This window comes from Phoca vitulina, unplaced genomic scaffold, assembly GCF_004348235.1.
Source record: "Phoca vitulina isolate PV1807 unplaced genomic scaffold, GSC_HSeal_1.0 scaffold20, whole genome shotgun sequence".
Classification (NCBI taxonomy): Eukaryota; Metazoa; Chordata; class Mammalia; order Carnivora; family Phocidae; genus Phoca; species Phoca vitulina.
Genome location: NW_022589723.1, coordinates 26618954 through 26640887, shown reverse-complemented (window position 1 = coordinate 26640887; position 21934 = coordinate 26618954). Strand labels below are relative to the sequence as shown.

The 21934-nt window shown below is 43.7% G+C and overlaps 1 protein-coding gene across 3 annotated transcripts in view; it reads left to right on the top strand.

The window, feature by feature from the left end:
* The window catches only part of ANXA2 (annexin A2), a 55291-nt gene extending 41978 nt beyond the window's left edge, over positions 1–13313 (top strand). For all 3 annotated transcript variants that reach the window (XM_032417242.1, XM_032417243.1, XM_032417241.1), the window contains 9 exons: positions 1199–1312; positions 4549–4639; positions 5603–5682; positions 7071–7130; positions 8885–8978; positions 9557–9652; positions 10144–10202; positions 11497–11619; positions 12952–13313. In XM_032417242.1, the coding sequence (XP_032273133.1) occupies positions 1199–1312; positions 4549–4639; positions 5603–5682; positions 7071–7130; positions 8885–8978; positions 9557–9652; positions 10144–10202; positions 11497–11619; positions 12952–13011 (777 nt within the window). In that variant the 3' untranslated portion in view covers positions 13012–13313. The remainder of the gene's footprint in view (positions 1–1198; positions 1313–4548; positions 4640–5602; positions 5683–7070; positions 7131–8884; positions 8979–9556; positions 9653–10143; positions 10203–11496; positions 11620–12951) is intronic.
* Positions 13314–21934: the final 8621 nt, after the last annotated feature.

Sequence of the window (21934 nt, the reverse complement as noted above, 5' to 3'; positions counted from 1 at the left end):
AGTAGGTACTCAAATTTGAGGTTTGAACAGAGAATGGGTAGAGGGGTGTCAAGGGTAGGTTAACTTTGGAATGACCTAACCTCAGATTTCCAAATTGGAAAATTGGTGCTATAATTAGAAGGTGTTGTTTTTCAAGTCCCTTTCTAAGTGTGCTGTGTTACTAGGACACCGGGAATCAGAAGAGAGTAGGTGGTGGAATGCATGGTCCAGATGATTTCCAAGATCCATCTCAGTTCTCACCACCTAGGAATGATTTGAGAAGATTCTCCCTGAAGCAGACTACACATCACCTCCTGGCACCTGCATATACTTCTAGAGGCTAACCATGATAGATGCCATGGGGTGCTGCTGGCAAGCAGGAGAGAAAGAAGGAAGGGAGAGAATGGAGGGAAAAAGTGAAAAGAAAGGAAAATAAAAAAAATAATGGGAGAGTTCAGGCATCACTCAGTGCTCATGATGTGTAGGGCGTTTAATCGCCAGCTTAAGTCCTGTAAAGAGACACATTGAGTTCGGGGATTTGTCTGCATACATTGGGGCTGACTCAGACCTCTGACTTAACAATCTACGTTGTGACAGTGGAAACCTTAAAAAATAGTGCAGAGCAGGGACTTCATTCTCCCGTTGTCTCTGTCAGCTCTGTCCCGAATTGGTGTGGACAAATAGATGTTCTCTCTGTCCTAGATGAAGCGATTTGCATGGGAAAGCTTCGTGATCCAACTTCCACCCATGGTGGGGCTCCTGGTTCCTCCGGAGACTTTTAGGAGCCACCTCTGGCGCAGCTGCACCAACATCTTTTACTCTGACCACCTCCTTCTTAGCAGAGGCCTTGACCTTGGAAAGTGCCCTACCTTCCATGAGTGGTTATCACTTGCAAGTGTGCTATAAAGTGCCCTCACACTCCTAGCTTTCTGAGGAGTTGCATACTGCCCTGGTTTCTTTGTAACGACTGGAAGAAGATGCCTCAGTCAGCCTGGATATCAAGGGATTTTGTCAGAGCAAAGTCTGATCCTATGGTTTCTGACATCGGAGTCTGTTGAAGGGAATGCAGTTGAGACAGTTGGGTCTGAGATCCCAGAGTGTTCAGGAATCACAATCCGTTTTACAAACACATCCTGCTTGCTTTTGTTTTATTCACCGGTTTTAAAGAGAATATTGGTTACCAACCACGTTTTCCATGTTCTTGCCCGTTTTTCTGAAGGAACTTGCATCAGCACTCAAGTCAGCCTTGTCCGGCCACCTGGAGACCGTGATTTTGGGCCTTTTGAAAACACCTGCTCAGTATGATGCTTCTGAGCTAAAAGCCTCCATGAAGGTAAACATGTGTGAGATGCACTCTCTGTCAAATCCGCCATTAATATTTGTGAATTACAGCTCTCTGGGTATAATTAGGTGATTTTCATTTTTGTTGAATTCTCATTTGGAACCATTTTTTTTTTTTTTCCTAATGAACTGAAGCTATAAGTCTCAGGATTTGTACCAAAAATATTTCATTACTCTTTTTAAGACTGTAAAGAAATTTCATGATGCTGGGAAGTCAGTTATCCAGCTGCTACTGCTTGGCACCTGGGCAATTGGAATACCATTTGGAAAAACTACTTCCTTGATTACACTTCCTCCTTAAAAAAAGATTTGTTGTGACATTAAGGCAAAAGTAAAACTCATAGCTTTTGTCAAGTGAAGCTTGCAAATTCTGCCCATGTTCTCTTGGGTGTTTCTTCTTCTGACCTTCTCCTGTCAGTCCCATTGTTTGATTCAAATTCAGGCAAATCAGGACATTACAGTACATATAAAGGGTGGTTTCAGGTTGTAATTGGTACCTGTGTTTTGTTCAAAGTATTCTAGCACAGATTAACTCTTTTGTTTGTTTTTTTGTTTTTGCAAAGTTATTTGGAATTTTAGGTTACATTAGATAGTAGAAATTCCAGGTTAGAAACTCCCTGAATTCTTTGTGTACCTAAAACATTAAGTATTATATAAATGTGATAGATACATAAGCATAAATGCATTTTACAGCAAAACATAACCTCTTTTATAGTATGTGCCTGGAACACTTTGACTAATCTGATACTGCCCTCTGCTGATAAAACTGGGTAAAGCCTCCAGAGTGGGGGTGGGGGGAGAGCTATGGTTCTCATTTTTTTATTCGAAGTCCAAGTATGTTTTCTGTGATGCTCCTGTTTCTGAATTATGAAGAGACCAAGCTATAAGCCTGTCACCAGAGCTCATGTCACAGTTCATGGCATCTCTTTCCCCAGACAGCAGCTTGAGAGTGAGGCAGCTTCGCACACCAGGCATTTCCACCATCCAGGACTTGATAGCTCAGGGCTGCCACAAGATTTGTTGGGGAATCTCTTTCTTCCTTCAGTTCTCCAGCCTAGCCCAAGCTGTGCTCAGCTTACTTGAGCGGACTGGCTCTGAGTTTCCTAAGTAGGCTGTATTGCAGAGAAGGTATAATGACGAAGGACAAAATGTCAGCAACATTTAATGATCCTGCTTGATAAAAAGGACACTCCTGAAAACCAAATCTGGGGTTTTTTGGAGCCATGGATGAGTCAGCCTGTCCCTGGCCATCATCACTTCAGATCAGTTTATCTTACTTTCGTCAAAAATGTATTTAGTTTAGTGATGTGCGCAATTTTACTAGTATCTATTACTAGGTATTAGTGACTTGAAATGGACCTGCTCAAGCTGTCACTCACCGCTGGAATCTCCGTAACAGGGCCCAATGAAAGGTGTTTTGACTACTAAATCTTTGACCTTGTGCTGGCTCTCCCATTAGCCCTCACAGCCGAGCACCCTTCTGAAATCCATAAAGCTCGAAGTGACATTAACTGAGCTATGCTTTTTAAAAAAAAAATCTGTTTTGACTTCTGGCAATACCAGTGGCAGGATTAGCCATATGTTATGGTAGAAGTTGCCCTTGTGATAGGAATTGTGGACAGTCTGTGGGAAGCGTGGGCCACGTTTTGGAAATTTCCAAGGTCACCTCTGAATCCAGAGATAAAAATGCTTTTTGAATCCTCAGATGTTAACACTGGTAGATCAGCAGTGGAAGAAAACATCTTCTAGTGTCACACGTGTTTACACTGTAACTATGTCAGGACATAGCGTTTCTTCCAAGGCATGAGTCATTTTTAGACTATCTCTATCATCTCAAGATTGAAAACCTGCCCCTAACATATTTGAAGACACTCAGTAGTCACTCTGTAACATGTGTATAGAATGTTGTGTAGACCTTTTGCTCAGGTGGGAAGAAAGCTTGGCTGTGCTAGAACCTCTACATATCATGATTAAAAACTCTGGAAGAAGAGGCATTGGCTCAGAGATTTAGATTAAGAATAAAATTCAAAATTAACCATTAACCTGAGGTTTAGCTTATATTATACAAACCACTTTTCAGGGGCATAGAAACTCTAATAAGTTTAATTAATAGCTGACACACTTTTCATGTGGATAAGTAAGTTTCTTATTGTGTTAACACCTTATAATTGATTTACATTTTAAACAGTTGTAATTCTACTTAGTTCAAAGTGATATTTCCATATTCGGAAAGACAACTATTAGAGAATCCTGATTATTAAATCTTGACTTTGATCATGAAGCCAGCTTTGAAATACATGTTTCATTGAGTCCTTTCAAGCTATCTGCCACGTTCAAAAGTGTATATATTAAATTTGAATACATCACCCATCAAATTCTTATTCCTTAATAAAGTGTTGGTGTCTAGGTTTATTTGGCACTTCATTATTTCCTTTTGCTTCCCTAAAATGCCTGAAGAGTGCATAGTAATCAAGCAAAAATGGAAGTACAAGAATGAAATTTTTAACATTAACCCAATTTTACATTTCAAAGAGGTGAAGCTAAAAATTTTATCTTATCTGTACCTTTCCCTGGCAAAAGACTTATTCCATTCCAGTGATGCTGGCAGCAAATGACAACAAACTGTCTATATTCCTGTATTTTAAATTACTGAGCAGAATTATTTAATAAAGAAAATTTCCCAATCTATTAAAATAATTTAAAAAATAAAGAAAAATAGGAAGAAGAAAAAGTTACTCATTTTGTAAACCCATCACCCAAAGGCAACTATAGTGATATAGTTGAGCTCAGATGTATCACTTATACCATCTTTTATTCTAGTGAAGCATTTTTTTTAAAAGATTTTATTTATTTATTTGACAGAGAGAGATACCGTGAGAGAGGGAACATAAGCAGGGGGAGTGGGAGAGGGAGAAGCAGGCTTCCCGCCGAGTAGGGAGCCTGATGTGGGGCTCGATCCCAGGACCCTGGGATCACAACCTGAGCCGAAGGCAGAGGCTTAACGACTGAGCCACCCAGGTGCCCCTATTCTAGTGAAGCATTTTTTAAAAAAATAGAAAATAACATTATGTTGTGCCGAGGAATACAGGACAGATCCCTCAGTAGGAATCTAGAAAGGAGCATGCTAACTGACCCAATCCAGGTTTGCAGTTTACCTGATTGGGATCAGAGAAGTAGGCTAATGGCCAAGAGGACTTTCCCTACTGATGTCTCTTGCCTGGTTCACAGGGGCTGGGGACTGACGAGGACTCCCTCATTGAGATCATCTGCTCAAGGACCAACCAAGAGCTTCAGGAAATTAACAGAGTCTACAAAGAAAGTGAGTAGCCTTAGTTCTTTGATGCACCTTCTCAGCCCAATTTCTGTAACCTCGTCATGGCTCCCTGGGCCATGTGTTGGGGACAGGATGCCCAGATTATCTATGCAGAAGTGCTCTCTGGACTGTCCAGGGGTTTGCCATGGTCCAAGTCCCTCTTCTCTATCTTCTTGTGGCCCGTTTGGTAATTACACTCCACTAGAATTTCTATAAAAGGATAGGCAGGAGAGAAAGGAGAGAAAGCAAAATTTTTCTTTTTTTTAAGGGTCTGATGGGAGGGGTAGAAAGCATTGTACATGGATTTAATGTATTGGGTGCTTTCTGGTCTCTGCTTAAGAAGTTCCCAACTATGGATTGTGGATAATTATTGCAAGAGGCCTGTGGATATGTGTGCACCCAGCACTACAGAAGGCTGTGGGTGGAATCAGTGATGTAGCTTACATGTGTATCAGTTCCTAGGTTTCAATGTAGAAGCTATTTTGAATAATAAAATACAGATTCATTCAAAAGTACTCTTTAATTCTTACTAGCTTTTGCCACTGTGCATTTTCTCATTCAGTGGATAGCAAAGCACAATTGGGTGTGTGTGTGTGTGTGTGTGTGTGTGTGTGTGTGTAGCCTTCCAAATTCTTTTCATGTTGAAACTGAGTTTTCATAGTCAAGAAGTTTGAGAAACAGTATTTTTAGTTACAAAAGAGGTCACTGATCAAAGGTGAGCTTGAGGATTCCTGATTTGATCCTGCCCTTTCTATCTCCTGTCACTGATAATAACATTTGGCTCTGATTTTATGAGGCTAAAAATCATAAAATAAATCATGGACCATCTGCCCTCATGTGGGTGGATACATCCATGCTGCCACAGCTGTTTCTGCTCCTCAGAGGCTTAGTGGGGTGGGGGCGGTTGGCGTGGCTGGCTGGCTGGCTGCACAGGCAGGAAGCATAAAACCAGATGTGTTGTTTTCCAAGTGTACAAGACTGATCTGGAGAAGGACATCATTTCTGACACATCTGGTGACTTCCGCAAGCTGATGGTTGCCCTTGCAAAGGTTGGTTTCCGGTTTATTTCTTTGTCCTTGTTTCCTCCAAAGGCAAGTCCCATACTTCATTTTATACCTGGGAACAAATTAACTCAATCCTCTGTGCCTGCATCAGAAATTCCAGCTGCATTTCTGACAGGGGGTGTGCACTGTCACTGCAGAGTTGTCATTTTTGTATAATAGGATTTCTTATCCTGGGAAACCGCATGGTCAAATGGACTTTGGGGCCAGAGGAGGAGCAGGCAGCTCTCAAGTCCTGGCCTGGATTATGTGCCAGCCCTCACTGCATGACGTGGGGAAGGTCACTTTGCCTCTGTCTATGGCCACATAAGGCCCGGTGGGAAGTGACCCTCTTGTTTTTCTTTCCTTCTCTCTGCTCTCACTTCTTATGAGAGGGTTTGCCCAGGTAGTCCTTTGCCCGCAGAGGGGGTCTTTGTTTGCTAATGTTAACACAGAAATGTGGATGAAAGGCATTTCCCTTCTGAGTCTGAAATCTGACCAGTGTGCAATTTAAGGCCTATGTGCCAGGGGAGGGAAGAGAAATTATTTTCTCCAGGAACCTCCATGACAAATGATTGATTGGTATGCTGCCTCCTGCCCACTCATATCTCTGTTACTGTAACAACTCCATACAGCCCTCCCCGCCAACTCCTCGTCCTGTGTCCCACCAACCACCCATCTTTCTGGAGTCCACATTCACTAATTCACTCCCTTGATCAAAACCCATTTCTGCTACATCAAATCCAAACTCTTAACTGCCTATAAAAGTTCCCTAGACCCTGTCCCTCCCTTACGTCTTCCTTCGAGGATTCCTTCCTGCTTACCTTCTGCTCTAGCTGTGTGGCACCTCACTGACCTGTGGCGTGCTCAGCCTGTCCCTGTGCTGTTCTTCCGTGGGGAATGGCTTTCTCCTGCACGCCTTTACTGGCCTCATTGACTCAGGTCTCAGTGCTCACCTCGGCCCTGCCCCGTTGTCCGCAGACTTCGCTCACCGTACTGACAGATCTCTCCCTTCTTCTGCATTTTATGTCTGTGTAAGCCATGGATCACTGTGCCGTTTTACCTTTTATTCCATGCTTATTTTTCCATCTGGATGGTAAGCTCTCTGAGGGAAGGAACTAAGTGTCATTAGCGCTTTTTTTTGGAGATAGTGGGAATTCTAGTAAGTGCTTGTCCCAGGAGGGGGTTGATGATGGTGAGGCACACCCCTCCCACTTCACTGCCTCAATTATTTTACCAGTCTTGGTCTGGTCTAGACTTCAAAGTGAAGAAAAATTTTAAGTATATGTGTGTTCCATAAATTAAATAATGGTTTACATGAGTTGGAGAGAAAATTTTCAACATTAAAACACACAAAGAAACCTGTTTGATGTTCTTACTTTTGTTTTCTTCTGTAGGGTAGAAGAGCAGAGGATGGCTCTGTCATTGATTATGAACTGATTGACCAAGATGCCCGGGTAAGTGCCAAGCTTCTTGCTTGAGTTTCTGTTTTCTAGCAAGTCTCTAGATAGTCTGTACAGTGGTTATCGATCCTGTATTAACAATTTACCTCCAAACTTAGTGGCTTAAAACAACAACACTTAACATCTCTCAGTTTCTGTGAGGATGGCTTAGCTGGGTTTTTCTAGCTCAGGACTCCCATGAGGCTGGGCCAAAATATTGACCAGGGCTGCATTGTCTGAAAGCCTGACAGCATTAGGCGGATCTACTTTCAAGATCACTCAGCCACGTGACTGTTGGCAGGAGGCCTTCTATTTCTCCGCCTGGGCCTCTCTAAGGGCCTGCTTGAGCATCCTCGCACCTGCCTTTCCCCAGAGTGAGTGATCCAAGAGAGAAAGCAAGGAAGAAGCCAAATGCTTGTTATCACCTAATCTCAGGAGTCACGGTGTCATTTTTTTTTTAAGATTTTATTGTTTATTTGACAGAGAGAGAGGAAGGGAGAGAGAGCACCAGCAGGGGGAGTGGCAGAGGGAGAGGGAGAAGCAGACTCTCCGCCTTAGGCTTTGCTTGTGTGAAAGTACCAGATTCTGCAGGGTGATAAGGCTGTGTGCACTGCTGTGCATTTAATACAAATAAACACCAGTATACAACATGGCCCAATGGAAGAAGATGGTGGAGGCAAAGCCAGGGATAGGAAGGCTTATTGCCCTTTGTGGTGAGGGAAAAGGGGGAGAGTAGCAGAGACCCTTCTTTTCTGGTTGAACAGCACTTTTGCTGGTTCTAGTCCCATAATCACTAAGAACTGTTTGTTAAGCTAATTCAGATCATTATGAACTGCGTGCCTTTCCCAGACGGTCAACAACTATCTCAAAGCATTTTATGAGAGTTTCAGAACAAAATTAATTTAAATTCATTTTAGTTTTAAAATTCAATATGTTTCGGGGTACCTGGGTGGCTCAGTTGGTTAAGCATCCAACTCTTGATTTCAGGTCAGGTCATGATCTGAGGTCGTGAGATCGAGCCGCACGTCAGGCTCCGCACTTGGCATGGAATCTGCTTAAGATTCTCTCTCTCCCTCTCCTTATGCTCCTCCCCCCTTTCCCACTTTCCCTCAGTAAATAAATAAAATCTTTAACAAATAAAATAAAATTCAATATGTTTCACACAGCACCTTTAGCAGGAGGTAGAGAAGGGTTTTAAATAAAGTAATAGAAGTTAGGTTTTACAACTCCTAGATAGTGGGTGGTCACTGAATGAGTATCTTATCCTTGTGTAAGTCTTCCTCCCTCCCTCCCTGCCATTCTTAGCATTACCTGTAGCCCCTAAATTTTCCAGAAACTAAAAGGGAGACTTCCTGAGTCTCTAAGAAATGTGTGTGTGGCACCTGATCTGAGCTGTCTTCAGCAGACAACCATTAGCTTATTTGCTAACAAAAGTACCAAAGGAAGGAGGACTGTATACGCTAATGAACATTTACTTGTCCTACTATATAGGAATAGAAGCTCTTGGTTCTTCCTTTGGCATTCAAGGAAGTAGATGTGTACAGCACACACCTCACGATCTAGTCTCATGCTGTGTTTGTGCCTAAGGAAGACTGCTCTTATTTAAGACTTTTGACTTAAATACAACATTTTTGCCCATGTCTTTAGTGCAGTCATCCTTTCTCATTTGGAATTTTCAGTGTATGGGTTTTGAGTTTTTTTGCATGACATTTTTTTATGACCTTACCTTGGATCATGTAGGCAACTTTCTTGGCTGATTGTACTTGTAGGATCTCTATGATGCTGGAGTGAAGAGGAAAGGAACTGATGTGCCCAAGTGGATCAGCATCATGACTGAGCGGAGTGTGTGTCACCTCCAGAAAGGTGGGTTCTATACTGAAGAGGTCTTCGAGCCTAGGGATGGTCCTCTCAGCCCAGCTTGTTGGTTATCTGTGTTGGGGCATGGGTCTGCCAGAAGAAAGTTCACTCTCTACTTTGCACCCCATAATCTCATCCATCTTCCATCACCAGATCCATTTGCCTTTCTCTCCCGTTTTGGACCCCTCTTTCTCCTAAATGTTTTCCACATTTGATGCTTTAGCTTGCTGCTCCTTCTTGTCCAGGATCATTTTATCTTGCCGTATTTGTTGAAGTAATGGAGTTTCCTGGACACTATGTACTGTTTCTCATTGCTTCCAAGTAGAATAGGTTCCACTCAGAGTTAAAGATGGTCAAAGTATGTGGCCCAGGCTGTGCCATTCAGGACAGGTGCCTGGTACAGCTGTCTCAAGCCACACAGTGCCATGTCAGCTCTGGTCCACCATGACAACCCCTAATCCTCTAAGATGCTGTGATCATCCCAGTTGTTTAGTTGTTTTTACCATGGTGCATACCATGTGAGTGATCATTGACAGCTTTGATTAGCGACTCTGTTATAGTAATTACTTTTTGCTTTTCCTTAGTATTTGAAAGGTACAAGAGCTACAGCCCTTATGACATGCTGGAGAGCATCAAGAAGGAGGTCAAAGGAGACCTGGAAAATGCTTTCCTGAACCTGGGTGAGCAAGTGTGGCAACCCCCCTCCCCCCACCCCCCACCCCTGGCCCATCCCTTTCAGCTTTCAGGAAACTGTGCCATAGCAGAAGTGACAAGTGGCAATCCTTTTCATTCACATGTGTTTGGGATGTGTGGCTCATTTACCTGATTTGGGTAGTTGTATAATCTTCACTGTATAAATTTAAGATCTGAAACTGAGGAGGGCTTGAAGCTGGTAGAGTGAGGAATTGCCCAGAAAGAATAAGATGACAAGAAAAAGGGCTCTGTTGGGGAATCTCACATATCCACTCGGGTTTTTCTGCAGCCCTTAGTGTCCCCTGGTTTAAAATGACAGTGGAGCTGAGTTTCAGAGGATCCCCAGTTTTCCTTTAGTTTTTCCCATTTTGCAGCCCATTCCTGTTATGTGAGGTCATCTTGTTTGTGCCCTGGGGTCAGGGTCTCATGCCTCACTGGAGAGGAGAGGAGCAGCTGACCCCTTTTCTTCTCTCCACAGTCCAGTGCATTCAGAACAAGCCCCTGTATTTTGCTGACCGGCTGTACGACTCCATGAAGGTAAGGGCACTCAGCTGAGAGGTCCATGTTTGCACACTAGGCTTTTCATCTCTTGTGCCCCAAACCAAGTCTCCTTGACTAGTGGATGGTGGAAGGGCCCCCGCCGTCCAGGTGCAGGAGTGTACTGGTCAGCCGTGGTTGTATTTGACAGACGAGAAGACCACAAGTCAGTCTTCTCTGTCTCTCCCCAACTACTTGAACATGTGTTTGTGTGCAGGTAGAAAATAAAGTACCAGATGGTAATCGTGTCTGATTCCTGCTTAGATTTCTCAGGGATTGCTTTCCATTACCCCAAAGTAAAGACAGGCAAGGAAGGGAGAGATTACCAAGCAACCACTGTGCAGTAGACGTGGTGCTACTTACTTCATCTGAAATCATTACCAAAAAGCCCATGTGGCTTGTGTTATTTTCTTTATAGATCGGGAGACTGGAGCTCAGAAAGCTTCAACTCGTCTGACATTACATAGCCACCTTTGAACTTGGGTCTGTCTGACTCCGAAGGCAGCCCTGTAACTGTCTCTTGAATGGACTGTCTCTTCCCACAATCCTGTCCCATTTTCTATGCCTCAAATGCCCCTTGTGCTTTCTGGCTTCCTGGCCCTTCTTCCTGGATCACCCCTCGTCCACTCCCATCTCCCTCGGGTTCTGTGTCAGATAGGACCTGTTCCTCGGTGCCTCTGGTCTGAGACTCTGGAAGTAAACTCAGTGGTCTTTACTGTTTATACCATTCAAAATGGCACAGAGCCACAGTGAACACGTGGTGGCATGTGTTCTTTAAGCCCCGAGAGCCAGGAACTGTTTGTTACATGTGTAAACCCTCACACTTCTTAAACTGAGCCATGCCGTACTTGGTGCTCATGCAAGTATATTTAGTGAGCATAGTGGGGCTTTGTGTTGATTTCATCCTGGCATGTTTGGAATTCCAAGGTGCTCATTTTTCTTTTTTTAATTTATTTTTTCTTTTTAATTTTTTTAGAGAGGGAGTGAGGGAGGGGCAGAGGGAGAGGGAGAGAGAATCTCAAGCAGGCTCCACGCCCAGTACGGAACCTGACGTGGGGCTCAATCTCATGACCCTGAGATCATGACCTCAGCCTAAATCAAGATTCAGATGTTCAACCAACTGAGCCACTCAGGTGCCCCGATATGATCGTTTTTCTTAAAGGAGTAGTTCACCATTACCTTTGCAGTTTCTTAGAGAGTAGCATCAAGAACTCAGATGAGTTCCATGTGTAAGAAAACTTACTGGATTACATTGTCAGCAAATTGTAACTTGGAACATCAACTTGGCTTTCAGGGCAAGGGGACTCGTGATAAAGTCCTGATTAGAATCATGGTCTCTCGCAGTGAAGTGGACATGTTGAAAATTAGGTCTGAATTCAAGAGGAAGTACAGCAAGTCCCTGTACTACTACATCCAGGTAAGCCCTCTGGTGATGTGTTGGCCCTCCCTGGCCATCCAGAAGGCCCTGGGTCCCCAGGCCGGGGGCCTGTCAGAATGATGACAAAAGTGGTGGTTTTCTAATTCCTTGGGGAAGAGTTGCTAGTCATCAGATACCATGGGTCTATTTTGATTTGTCCTAGAATCTTAGAGGGACCGGCAAAGATTTTATACTTCCCACATCTGCTATTCTATAGTGATAATTGGTGTTCATGACAATGATCCTGCAAGACTTGCTGACATCAATTAAATTTTACATTTTATTAAGTGGTTGACCCTTGAACAACACAGGTTTGAATGATTGATTTATCGATTTTTTTCGATAAATACAATGTAGTACTGTAAGTGTATTTTCCTTCTGATTTTCTTACTAATATTTTTTTATCCCGCTTACTTTATTGTAAGAATATAGTATATAGTACACATAACATACAACATATGTGTTAATTGACTGTCTATGTTACTGGTATGGCTCCCGGTCAACAGTAGGCTATCAATAGTTAAGTTTTTGGGGCGTCAGAAGTTATATGTGGATTTTTGTCAGGGTGGAACAGAGGTGGCGGGGGTTGGTCCCCCTCAGCCCTGTACTGTTTAAGGGTCGACTGTTTCCATTTTTTGAAAGTCCTCTACAATAGGCCTGGCAGTGTTTAGTTACTCAGAACTTGGATCTCTCCCATCAGTTTAGTCTCTGTTTTGGAGAGATGCAGCCTTCGTATGCAAGGGGGTGCTGCTCACGGTGTCCCCCGGCTGGGTATGTCAGACAGGCATTGCAGCCCCCCCCCCTTCTAAAAGACCCTGACATTTTCAAAGGCCTGTCAGTGGTTAACCAAGGATGAATTTTGAGGTGGGTTTGGTATGCCCGGGTTTATTAGGGCACATGTTTCCACACTTCACTAGCTTATTCCTGCATGACCTTAAGAATCCTGGAAACAGCATTGAGAGGCAGGAAAGGCCCTCATCTTCTATGGAAGCATGAGGGCCGGCGAGAAAATGGTGGTGCTTACAGGACCTCACTGCAGGAAGAGCAGGCCGGCTTGTGTGGGTCTGATTCCTCGCTGTGTGGATCCCCAGTACCTCACCTTCTCTCTGCTCTTGTGGTCATGTCACTCGAAGGTCTCCCCTGGGCCAGACTCCCTGAGGGCCTGCTGATGATGGCTTGTGTCTTTGTGTCTGGGCAGGTCCCACAGAGCCTTCTCTTTGCTACTGCTAGGGGAGGCTCTCTGTGTGCGTTGAGCCTGCTTCTATGCTATTGCAGAGTTGGGGTCTTTTTTTCGGATGCTGAATTTCTTTTTTTCTCCTTGGCCATTTGTAGCAAGACACGAAGGGTGACTACCAGAAAGCGCTGCTGTACCTGTGTGGTGGGGATGACTGAGGCCCACGACGGATGAGCACCCAGCAGTGGTGCTCCTTTGTTTCCAGCTAACAGTTCTAGAAAATAGCTTGTGACTAACAGACCCCTTGTGCCTGTCCCCGTGAGGATAGTGTTAGCATCACCCCCTCCCCATCCTTATGTCAGTTGCCTAAGCATTGCCTGCCTCTCATGTCTAGTCTCTCCTTTTAGCCAAAGAAATGAACATTCCAAGGAGTTGGAAGTGAAATCTATGATGTGAAACACTTTGCCTCTTGTGTACTGTGTCATAAACAGATGAATAAACTGAATTTTTACTTTATAAACAAATACTTTGTCGACCTTGCTTTTGACTTAATTGTTTAAAAATCAAACACGTGTCAAAAAATAAATAAATAAATAAAAATCAAACATGCATGCATAAGGGCTGTATTGTTCAGCTGGTAAAGCTGTCCCCTGGAGGAGTAAAGCTCTAGAACTCATCTGACTGATACGATAGCCACTATCCAGATGTGCCTATTTACATTTAAATTAATACAAATGAATAAAATGAAAAATTCAGTTCCTCAGTCACACTCTCCACATTTCAAATGCTCGATATCCACATGTGGTTAGCAGTCAGTGTATTGGACAGCAAAGGCACAGAACATTTCCATTATACTAGAAAGTCCTTTTGCACAGCTCTTCATGCCCAGGGGATGATAGTACCTCTAGGGGAAAACTCCCATCTGCTTATCTTTTTACAGGTAAATTAGGTGAAAACCAGCGTCAGTGGTGCCCTCCAATTGGGAAGAGGAGTGGGATGGCATGGTAGGCTCTAGCAAATACTGCAAATATGTCTATAAGCCATTAGACTTAGAGAAATAAATAACGTTCTGCCCCAACCTCAAGGACGCACCTGTCAGTGAGTCAGGCTATAGTATTCTTTTTTTTTTTTTTTAAAGATTTTATTTATTTATTTGAGAGAGGATGAGAGGAGAGAGAGAGCACATGAGAGGGGGGAGGGTCAGAGGGAGAAGCAGACTCCCCGCTGAGCAGGGAGCCCGATGCGGGACTCGATCCCGGGACTCCAGGATCATGACCTGAGCCGAAGGCAGTTGCTTAACCAACTGAGCCACCCAGGCGCCCGGGCTATAGTATTCTTGTAAGGGGGTGTAACAAAAGTGGATTGGGGGCACAGAGAAGAAAGTGATTGCTTTTGGGAGGATTGAGGAAGATGACCCAGAGGAGGAGGAAGCATTTTTGCTGTGTCCGAAAATCTAAGGTGAAGTTTTTACAGCAGGGAGGAAGCTCTCCACCAGGTTTTTATGGTTCTGATAATGGAACAGGTGATTCACATTGTTGGTGCTGTAGGCACCAAGACTGTATACAGAAAGAATTATGTTTCCCACCCCTCCTAGCCAGCCAGGGGCTGTTCTAGGACTACCTGGTTTCTGGTCCATCCTTTTGTGGATAGACTGCAATAGACATGATGTGTATCATGTAAAGATGCTGTCCATAGGCTGCTAGTCCAGGACACTGGACGGCTTGCTTACGCACGTCCTTCCCCTAAGCAGGGTGTAAGGCCAGAGGCAGAGGGAGTTGATGACTCTCCCCAAACCCTTCTACTGTATTTCCTCCTGGTCAGAGGATGCTGTGTTAACTGCTCATTCCTGAACCTGGCTGAAGAAGGGCACACTCAGTACTGTCTGCAGGGAGTAAGCAGGTAATGGGAATAAATGTGTAAAATGGCTAGTTGAACAGAATGGGGGCCGGGGGTGTGGGGCTGGAGAAATGAAGACCGCCTGCCCCACTTGAAGCATTCAAATTCAATTAAAGTGACACTATGTTGACCAAAGTGTATCTGTGGGCTGAATGATTTGCCATTTTGATCTTTGGCAAATTTTGGATAGAAACTCAGATGGAGCATGGCTCTTGAGTGGCCCATGATGTGCCCGTAAGTCCACTAAGCTATTGTTTAAAAAGTATGTTAGGTGAAAATAGTATTTTCTCAAATGTATCCTCCTATACATATTCGAACTGACGCTCAAATCCCAAGAAAGACTTTTCTTTGTGCTTGGACAGAGTTCAAGGAACTGCATAAGAAGCAGGATCTTTATGGGGTTAAAACCCCAAATTATGGTATTGAACTCAAAATTGATAGGGCTGGGCAGGGGCTGTCTGGAGTAATGTTTCCTATCAGGAAGCATTTGGGCTTTGTTGCTTCTCATCATAAAGTGTGTTTCAGGCTGCAAAGGGGAAGGTGGTAGGAGAAGGCAAGGCGGTACAGGCAGAATGTGGGGAGGCTCCTGCTCCCACCATGCCTAGGGCACCCTGGCCACTGCTCTGGCTGGTTGGACCCTCCAGCAGGCATGAGGGAAAGTCCGAAAGGCGGACTGGCCCCAGAAAGTCTCTGGGAGAACTGTTCCAAATGCTGCCTGCTGTCTCTTCCCTGTATGGAGCAGTGATCGTCTCACGTTATCCAAAACTGACAGAGACGGCACTTAGACTTTGGTCTCCTATTCTTCTGGGTTCCAGTCTGCCCTCAGTGAAGCTGTCCAAACCATTTCTTGAAATAAATAACCATCTGGAGATTTGAATAGTCTCCCAAACAATTTTACTTTGTAAGAGAAGGGGAAGGGCACCAGGCAGGCTTTAACATTTTGTCAGCTGATAATAAGAACTTTGATTTTATTCTTTGAGCAATTAAAGGCAATGCATGGAGTGTAGCCATGGAAACTTACTGAACTATGACTGTGAACAAGAGGATGATTTCATTCCCCCCTGACCTGTGTGGTGGGACTGGGCAGGGCTGACATACTGTAGAACTCCAGATGGCACCCTAAACATAGTAGCCTATGTGAATGGTATCTCCTTTTCAATTGTGCAGTGCACAGCCTGAGTGGCCATATGTGTATGACAGCCCTATATGGTAACCCTAGGCGTGTATGAGATGGCCTATTAGGTCTTTTGTCACAGAGTTGGCTGCCAGATTAAAGACACATTTTACTTGGAAACAGTTGGCTAAACCTCTGAAGGCCTCGATTTTTCCATAGACTCTTGATCTTTGGGTCTGTTTTACTTGGCTATACACAAACAGCTATGCATATAAATCTTCCCAGCATGTGAAGTTCCTCTAGTGTAAATTATTAGTAAAGATAGCTAAAGCAGGGAAAACCTGGCTCACAAAGTGGCTACATTTAGCAAGAAAAATGATTTGAGGACAGAACGCTTTTAAATCAATTTTTAGTCTTTAAATGACTCCAATCTCCGGTCTCTCCCCACGTTTTGACAAACGGCTTTGGCTTCTTATCCACATCAGTTTATTTGACCTCCTTTTTCCATCAACTACCAAAATGAAAACTCTGCTTCGAGAGAGTGAGGGAGCAATTTTAAACATCCCTTAGCAATGAGGCAGAACATGCTATAGCCATCAAGTTCTAGTTGTTCATTCTATTTATTGAAAAAAGCCTGTAGCCTGATTTCTTTTATGCGAGTACATTTGAGCAAGCAAAGTTTATAGAGATGACTTATCTCATTACATTAGAAGAGTGATTTGCTATCTCAGCATCTATAAGCAATTTTAACAGACATTTCTGGATGAAGAAAAGCTTTTGTAAATATATGCGAAAGACACGATTTCATCAAGCATTAAATTGGAGGTGCCCTGGAAAAATATTACATTTGTGCATTCAATTAGCTTGATTGTGGCTGAATTTTGTCCACTGAAGGCAGCATTTCTGCAGAAAAACAGAAGCATTCCCTACGTCAGCAGGTTTCCTAAAACAGAAAAGCACACTTTCCCCCTTTGCAAGTCTTCTTTTGCATTTGTGCTGTTCCCAGCTATGCGTCCCTAATCAGGCTGCTCAGTCTTGTTCTCCACAGTAGAGCGCAAGGGGAGAGTAAACCAGAAGCCACTTTATTTAGGTGAAATCCAAAGCCAACAATTCCAACCTCAAGTAGTCTGTACCCGGTCTAAGAGCTTGGCAAGCTCTGGGCAAAATGGGACTGGTCAAGATGGACTTAAGTTCTCCAAACTTCTCTTCCTGGTCTCTGCAGGGCCTCTCCCTCCTTCAGGGTCAGTGGGATGCTGTTTAAGCTTTGGTATGGCTGTTAACCCATGTCCCTTTCCTGGATGTGAGTTTATAGGGTCAGCCTTATCTTGGAATGAAAGTTTTGCCTACTACAGGAATGAGAGGCGGTTGAGTACAAGAGGGCTTTCTTGGACTCCTAAAATCACAGTGAAGAAATGAGCTAAATGATCACCAGCCCTCCCCCTTCTCCTCCTTGTTGCAGTTGAACAACCTGCTTTCCATTAAGAAGAAATAAACCAGGGGTGCCTCGGTGGCTTAGTCAGTTAAACATCTGCCTTCAGCTCAGGTCATGATCCTGGAGTCCCGGGATCGAGCCCCGAATGAGCCCCACATTGGGCTCCCTGCTCAGCAGGGAATCTGCTGCTCCTTCTCCCTCTGCTCCTCTCCCCCCCCCCCCCCCCCGCCCCGCTGTGCTTTCTCTCTCGCTCACTCTATCTCTCAAGTAAATAGATGTTTAAAAAAAAAAAAGAAGGGGCACCTGGGTGACTCAGTCGTTAAGCATCTGCCTTCGGCTCAGGTCATGATCCCAGGTTCCTAGGATCGAGCCCTGCATCGGGCTCCCTGCTCACCGGGAAGCCTGCTTCTCCCTCTCCCACTCCCCTCCTTGTGTTCCCTCTCTCGCTGTGTCTCTCTCTGTCAAATAAATAAATAAAATATTTTTTAAAAAAATAAAAAAAAAAAAAAGGAAAGAAACCAGAAAAGGCATAGTATGTCAATGGAACCTGGCTGTGGGGGTGGCTGTTATTTTTAAACAACAGGTGATGACAAATGGAAGTTTCCTAACTATAATCCATTATAGCCCAAGGCTATTATACTTGCAAGCACATTTCTAAATATTAATTAAGAATTAGGAAGGAGTTTGGATCAGGAATTGAGAAATGTTTCTAATAAGTTTTAGGTTTTTATGTCAGAGAGTTTGCCAGATTACAAATTTTACCATGGATTCTTGAGTTTGGGAGAACCAACTTGGTCTTAATGGATCACCTTGGTTCTTTTTTTTTTTTTTTTTAAGGTTTTATTTATTTATTTGACAGAGAGAGAGAGCGAGCTCAAGCAGGAGGAGCAGGAGAGGGAGAAGGAGACTCCCTGCTAAGTAGGGAGCCCAGTACAGGACTAGATCCCAGGATCCTGGGATCATGACCTGAGCTGAAGGCAGACAATTAACCGACTGAGCCACCCAGGCGCCCCCGATCACCTTGGTTCTAGTAGATATGAACTCATATATGACTAGACATATTTTTTAAAAAGATTTATTATTATTTTTAGAGAGAGAGAGAGAGCACGTGCAAGCATGAGCAAACAGGGGAGGGGCAGAGGGAGAGGGAGAGAATCCCAAGTAGACTCCACACTGAGTGTGGAGCCCAACCCAGGGCTCAATCTCATGACCCTGAGATCATGACCTGAGCTGAAACCAAGAGTTGGATGCTTAACCAACTGAGCCACCCAGATGGCCCTTGACTAGAAAGACTTTTAAAGTCTAGAGTTGAGCAGGTAATATGGTACTTCAGTCACTGACTCATTCATTGACTTATTAATTTAGTGAACAGATATACCTACCATGTTCTGGTGACTGAACTAAACACTGGAGATTAAAGAAGTACAAGGCAACACTGGCCATGTAGAATGAAAGGGCTAAGATTGAGGAAGGCAAGGTGATGTGCTTGGGGGCCCATAGTAGCTGATCCTCCCCCAGGATGAAACATCTGGAAGATTTCTGGGAGAGGCAATCCTCAAAGCAGGATTTATTTGGGGGGGGGGGTCATGGTGGTGGTAGTGTTTTCTTGTTATTTTTGTTTTGTTTTTGTTTTTGTTTTCGATGTACAATAATTGTAGAAAGCTGGAAAATAAAGAAAAGCATAAAGAAGAAAATCAACTTCAACCACAACCAATTATTGTTAACATTTTGGCAGGATGACCTGTTTGAGAATTAGCTCTTCCTTCCTTAGCAGTAAGCACATCAGGAAAGAAAGAGAGGCAATTTTTCCTCCTCCTCAAGAGGGAGGGCTGGGCTTTAAGCAGTGAAAGTCAGGCTTTCTTTGCTGAAAGAGTTAAGTGGCTTTTGATTTTTCAAAGTCTAGTTCAAGAGGATGTAGGCCTGGATTGTTCGGGGTGATGGTTCTGGGTGAAAGGAAGAAGCAAGTATACTATCCCTGGGCCAGCTGGCTCTCCAGAGACTGAGTGGGACAGTGTTCAGGTGATAGGGATGGTGTCTGGCTCCCACACAGTGCATGAGAGTGTCTGAAGCTCTGATGGGGGATCAAAAACTGCCCACAACAGTATTGGTTATATCTGGGAACGTCTCCGTGACTGCGTGTGGCGCATAGTGAATGAGGCCCTGCCCAATGTTAAAATCTTTTTTCCAATCTTGACCTGATTTTATCCACATCTTTCCTCAGTTACCAGAACAGCTCAGGTCCCATGGTGAATTGCTGGAAGGGAATCTTTTTCATGTTTAATTTCTGACTTCTCTCTCTCTCTCTTTCTCCCTTTTTCCCTCCCTCCCTTCCTTCTTTCCTTCCTGGCATTTTATGATCTACATAATATATCCCAGATAAATCATAGGAGGTATTCCTGACCCCTCAGAGCTCTATAATTTAGATCTAACTTTGTGCTTTGAAGAGCCTAAGTTAGTTTAATTTTGTAAATCAGTAAGGAAAACAGGATCCTATTAGAGTCATAAAACAAGAGAAGAAAAATGAAGGATGTGCTCTGGATATCATATTCCAGGTTGCTAGAAAAAAAAAAAAAACGGAAAGTGATTTCAGAGCATAGATTTTAAAAAAAGGAAAATGTAGAATCAAAACTTTTCAGCGTATCAGTGGGATAACTGCCAGTTCTTTTAATATGAAGTTTCCATGTAGTTACTATCCGGCCTCTAATATTAATAAATACAGAGTCAGATAAGGTGTGTCAGTCTTGTTCCCAGCCTCCAAACCTCACATGGAAATTCAGGCCTGGCTAATCCCTGGTTTCAGACCTATGCTGGCCTGAGCATGGAATATTTACCCAGATGTGTCTCCTGCAGCTCCTGGGAATCTGGTGGCCTCCGTACTGCTCTGGGAAGGAGTAAGCTATTCCTGGGGCTCAGGCTCTGTCCCCAGCACTGTACCTGGCTCCAATAACCCTGGCCTGGTAGGAGCTGAGATCGTTATAACTTGTCTTCTGCCCCGGTCAACTGACCTCATCTCCCAGCTACCCTAAGCCCTGGGTTTACATGATCCTTCTCCCTATATCCCGGAAACATTCCTTCCAATCCCAGTCCTACTTTGCTCAGTTCCTTAATGAATGTCCACGTAACAGGGGCAGCCATCCTTGAAGGATGAGCTCTGCCCAGGATTGGAATATTCCCTTTATCTGAGCACTACTGTCTGTTTCCATTGTCACAGTTAACTATTTGCCTCTACTTAGAACATATTCCATGGTCCCTTGCTTGCTTTGCCTTACTATAAATAACCAGCTAAGCAATGATAAATTCAGAGATGGTAACACAATTTGTTTATTTGGCACAAAAACAAGTTACACAAGTTCAGAGATGAGAGAATTACTTTTTCCTCTCTTCTCTCATCCTTCACCTACTGCTCTGCCAGAAACTCCTCCCTTAACATTAGTCTTTGCATTAAGACATTGCCTCCATGCAAACATATTAATTGGGAGGGGTGGTTCTAATTAATCTCTTAGCATACTTTATAGCCATTTATCATTTCTTTGAAAGAGAATGTGGCTCTTAAAGAATGGGGATGTGGGATGTGAGGGGTTTTTTTCATTTTACTCTTTTTATTTTGCACTAGAAACAACGACAACCAGTAATACACTGATTTTCTTCACATTAGTATGGATTTTAGGAAATTATTGCTTTTTTCCCCTGGAGAACTAACCTATAGACAAAAAAAGAAGTAGTACCACATTGTAAAATCTGTAAATCACAGAAGTCAACAGCTTGAAGACAATCCCCAGGGGAGGGAAGAAAACAAGTGTCATGAGAGATGAGACAAGCATATATAGGAGTGACTGTCTCAATGCCTCTCGCCCAGACAATAGGTACTCTTTTTCTCCTGGCACCCTCTGTCACCACTTAAAGGGGTCATTTTTGGTCTATGGTCTGCAGAACCCTTTTCAACTGACACAGGAGTTGCTTTGAGGAGAGGTGCAATGAGAAAGTACGAATAATAATCAAAATCCAAACTCAGGGAAGAACACACAGTGAAAAGGAAACCCAGAAATGTCAACATTTTGCTACTTGAACCAACTGCTTCCATTGGACCCAAGAGGGAGTCTGGAAAACATCTGAGAGTTCAAATCAGCATATATCTCATGTCCCTACAAACCCTAGAGGGTTACTTTGCTGACTCAACGGTGATCAGCTTATGCCCTGAAGCAACAGAGACGGGTACCAAGACTGCCAAAGTTAAAAAAAAAAAAAAAAGGTGGAAATTGTGTTTCGTCAGAAATGAATTGGCTTTGAAACTGCCTGGTCTAGCAAGCCCTTTCTCCCACATTGCTGCGGGTTTTATTGCCTTACACTTGAAATAAAAAATCGAACTTTGAGGTATGAGGACTGGGCAGTCCTGAGAGGACAGGGGGTCTGAAAGTGCAGTAGTCAGCACAGGCTGTGCTCCCCTTTTACCCCAAGAACCTATCCCTGAGCTGTCTGAAGTCCTTTGCAAGCCTGGTAACCACTCACTATCCCACTGGAGCAGCGTGAGAGAGTGAGCTCTTCAGTACTGCACAGATATGAAATGTCCATGAATTTAAAAAACAAAATCACCGTTGTGTTGGGCTATTTCCCCCATCCCAGTTTTAGTAGGATCTGGCTATGGCCATGCGGCTCCTAGGAGCTCTGAGACCATCTGGTTGGTGGACACTGTCACAGGCAC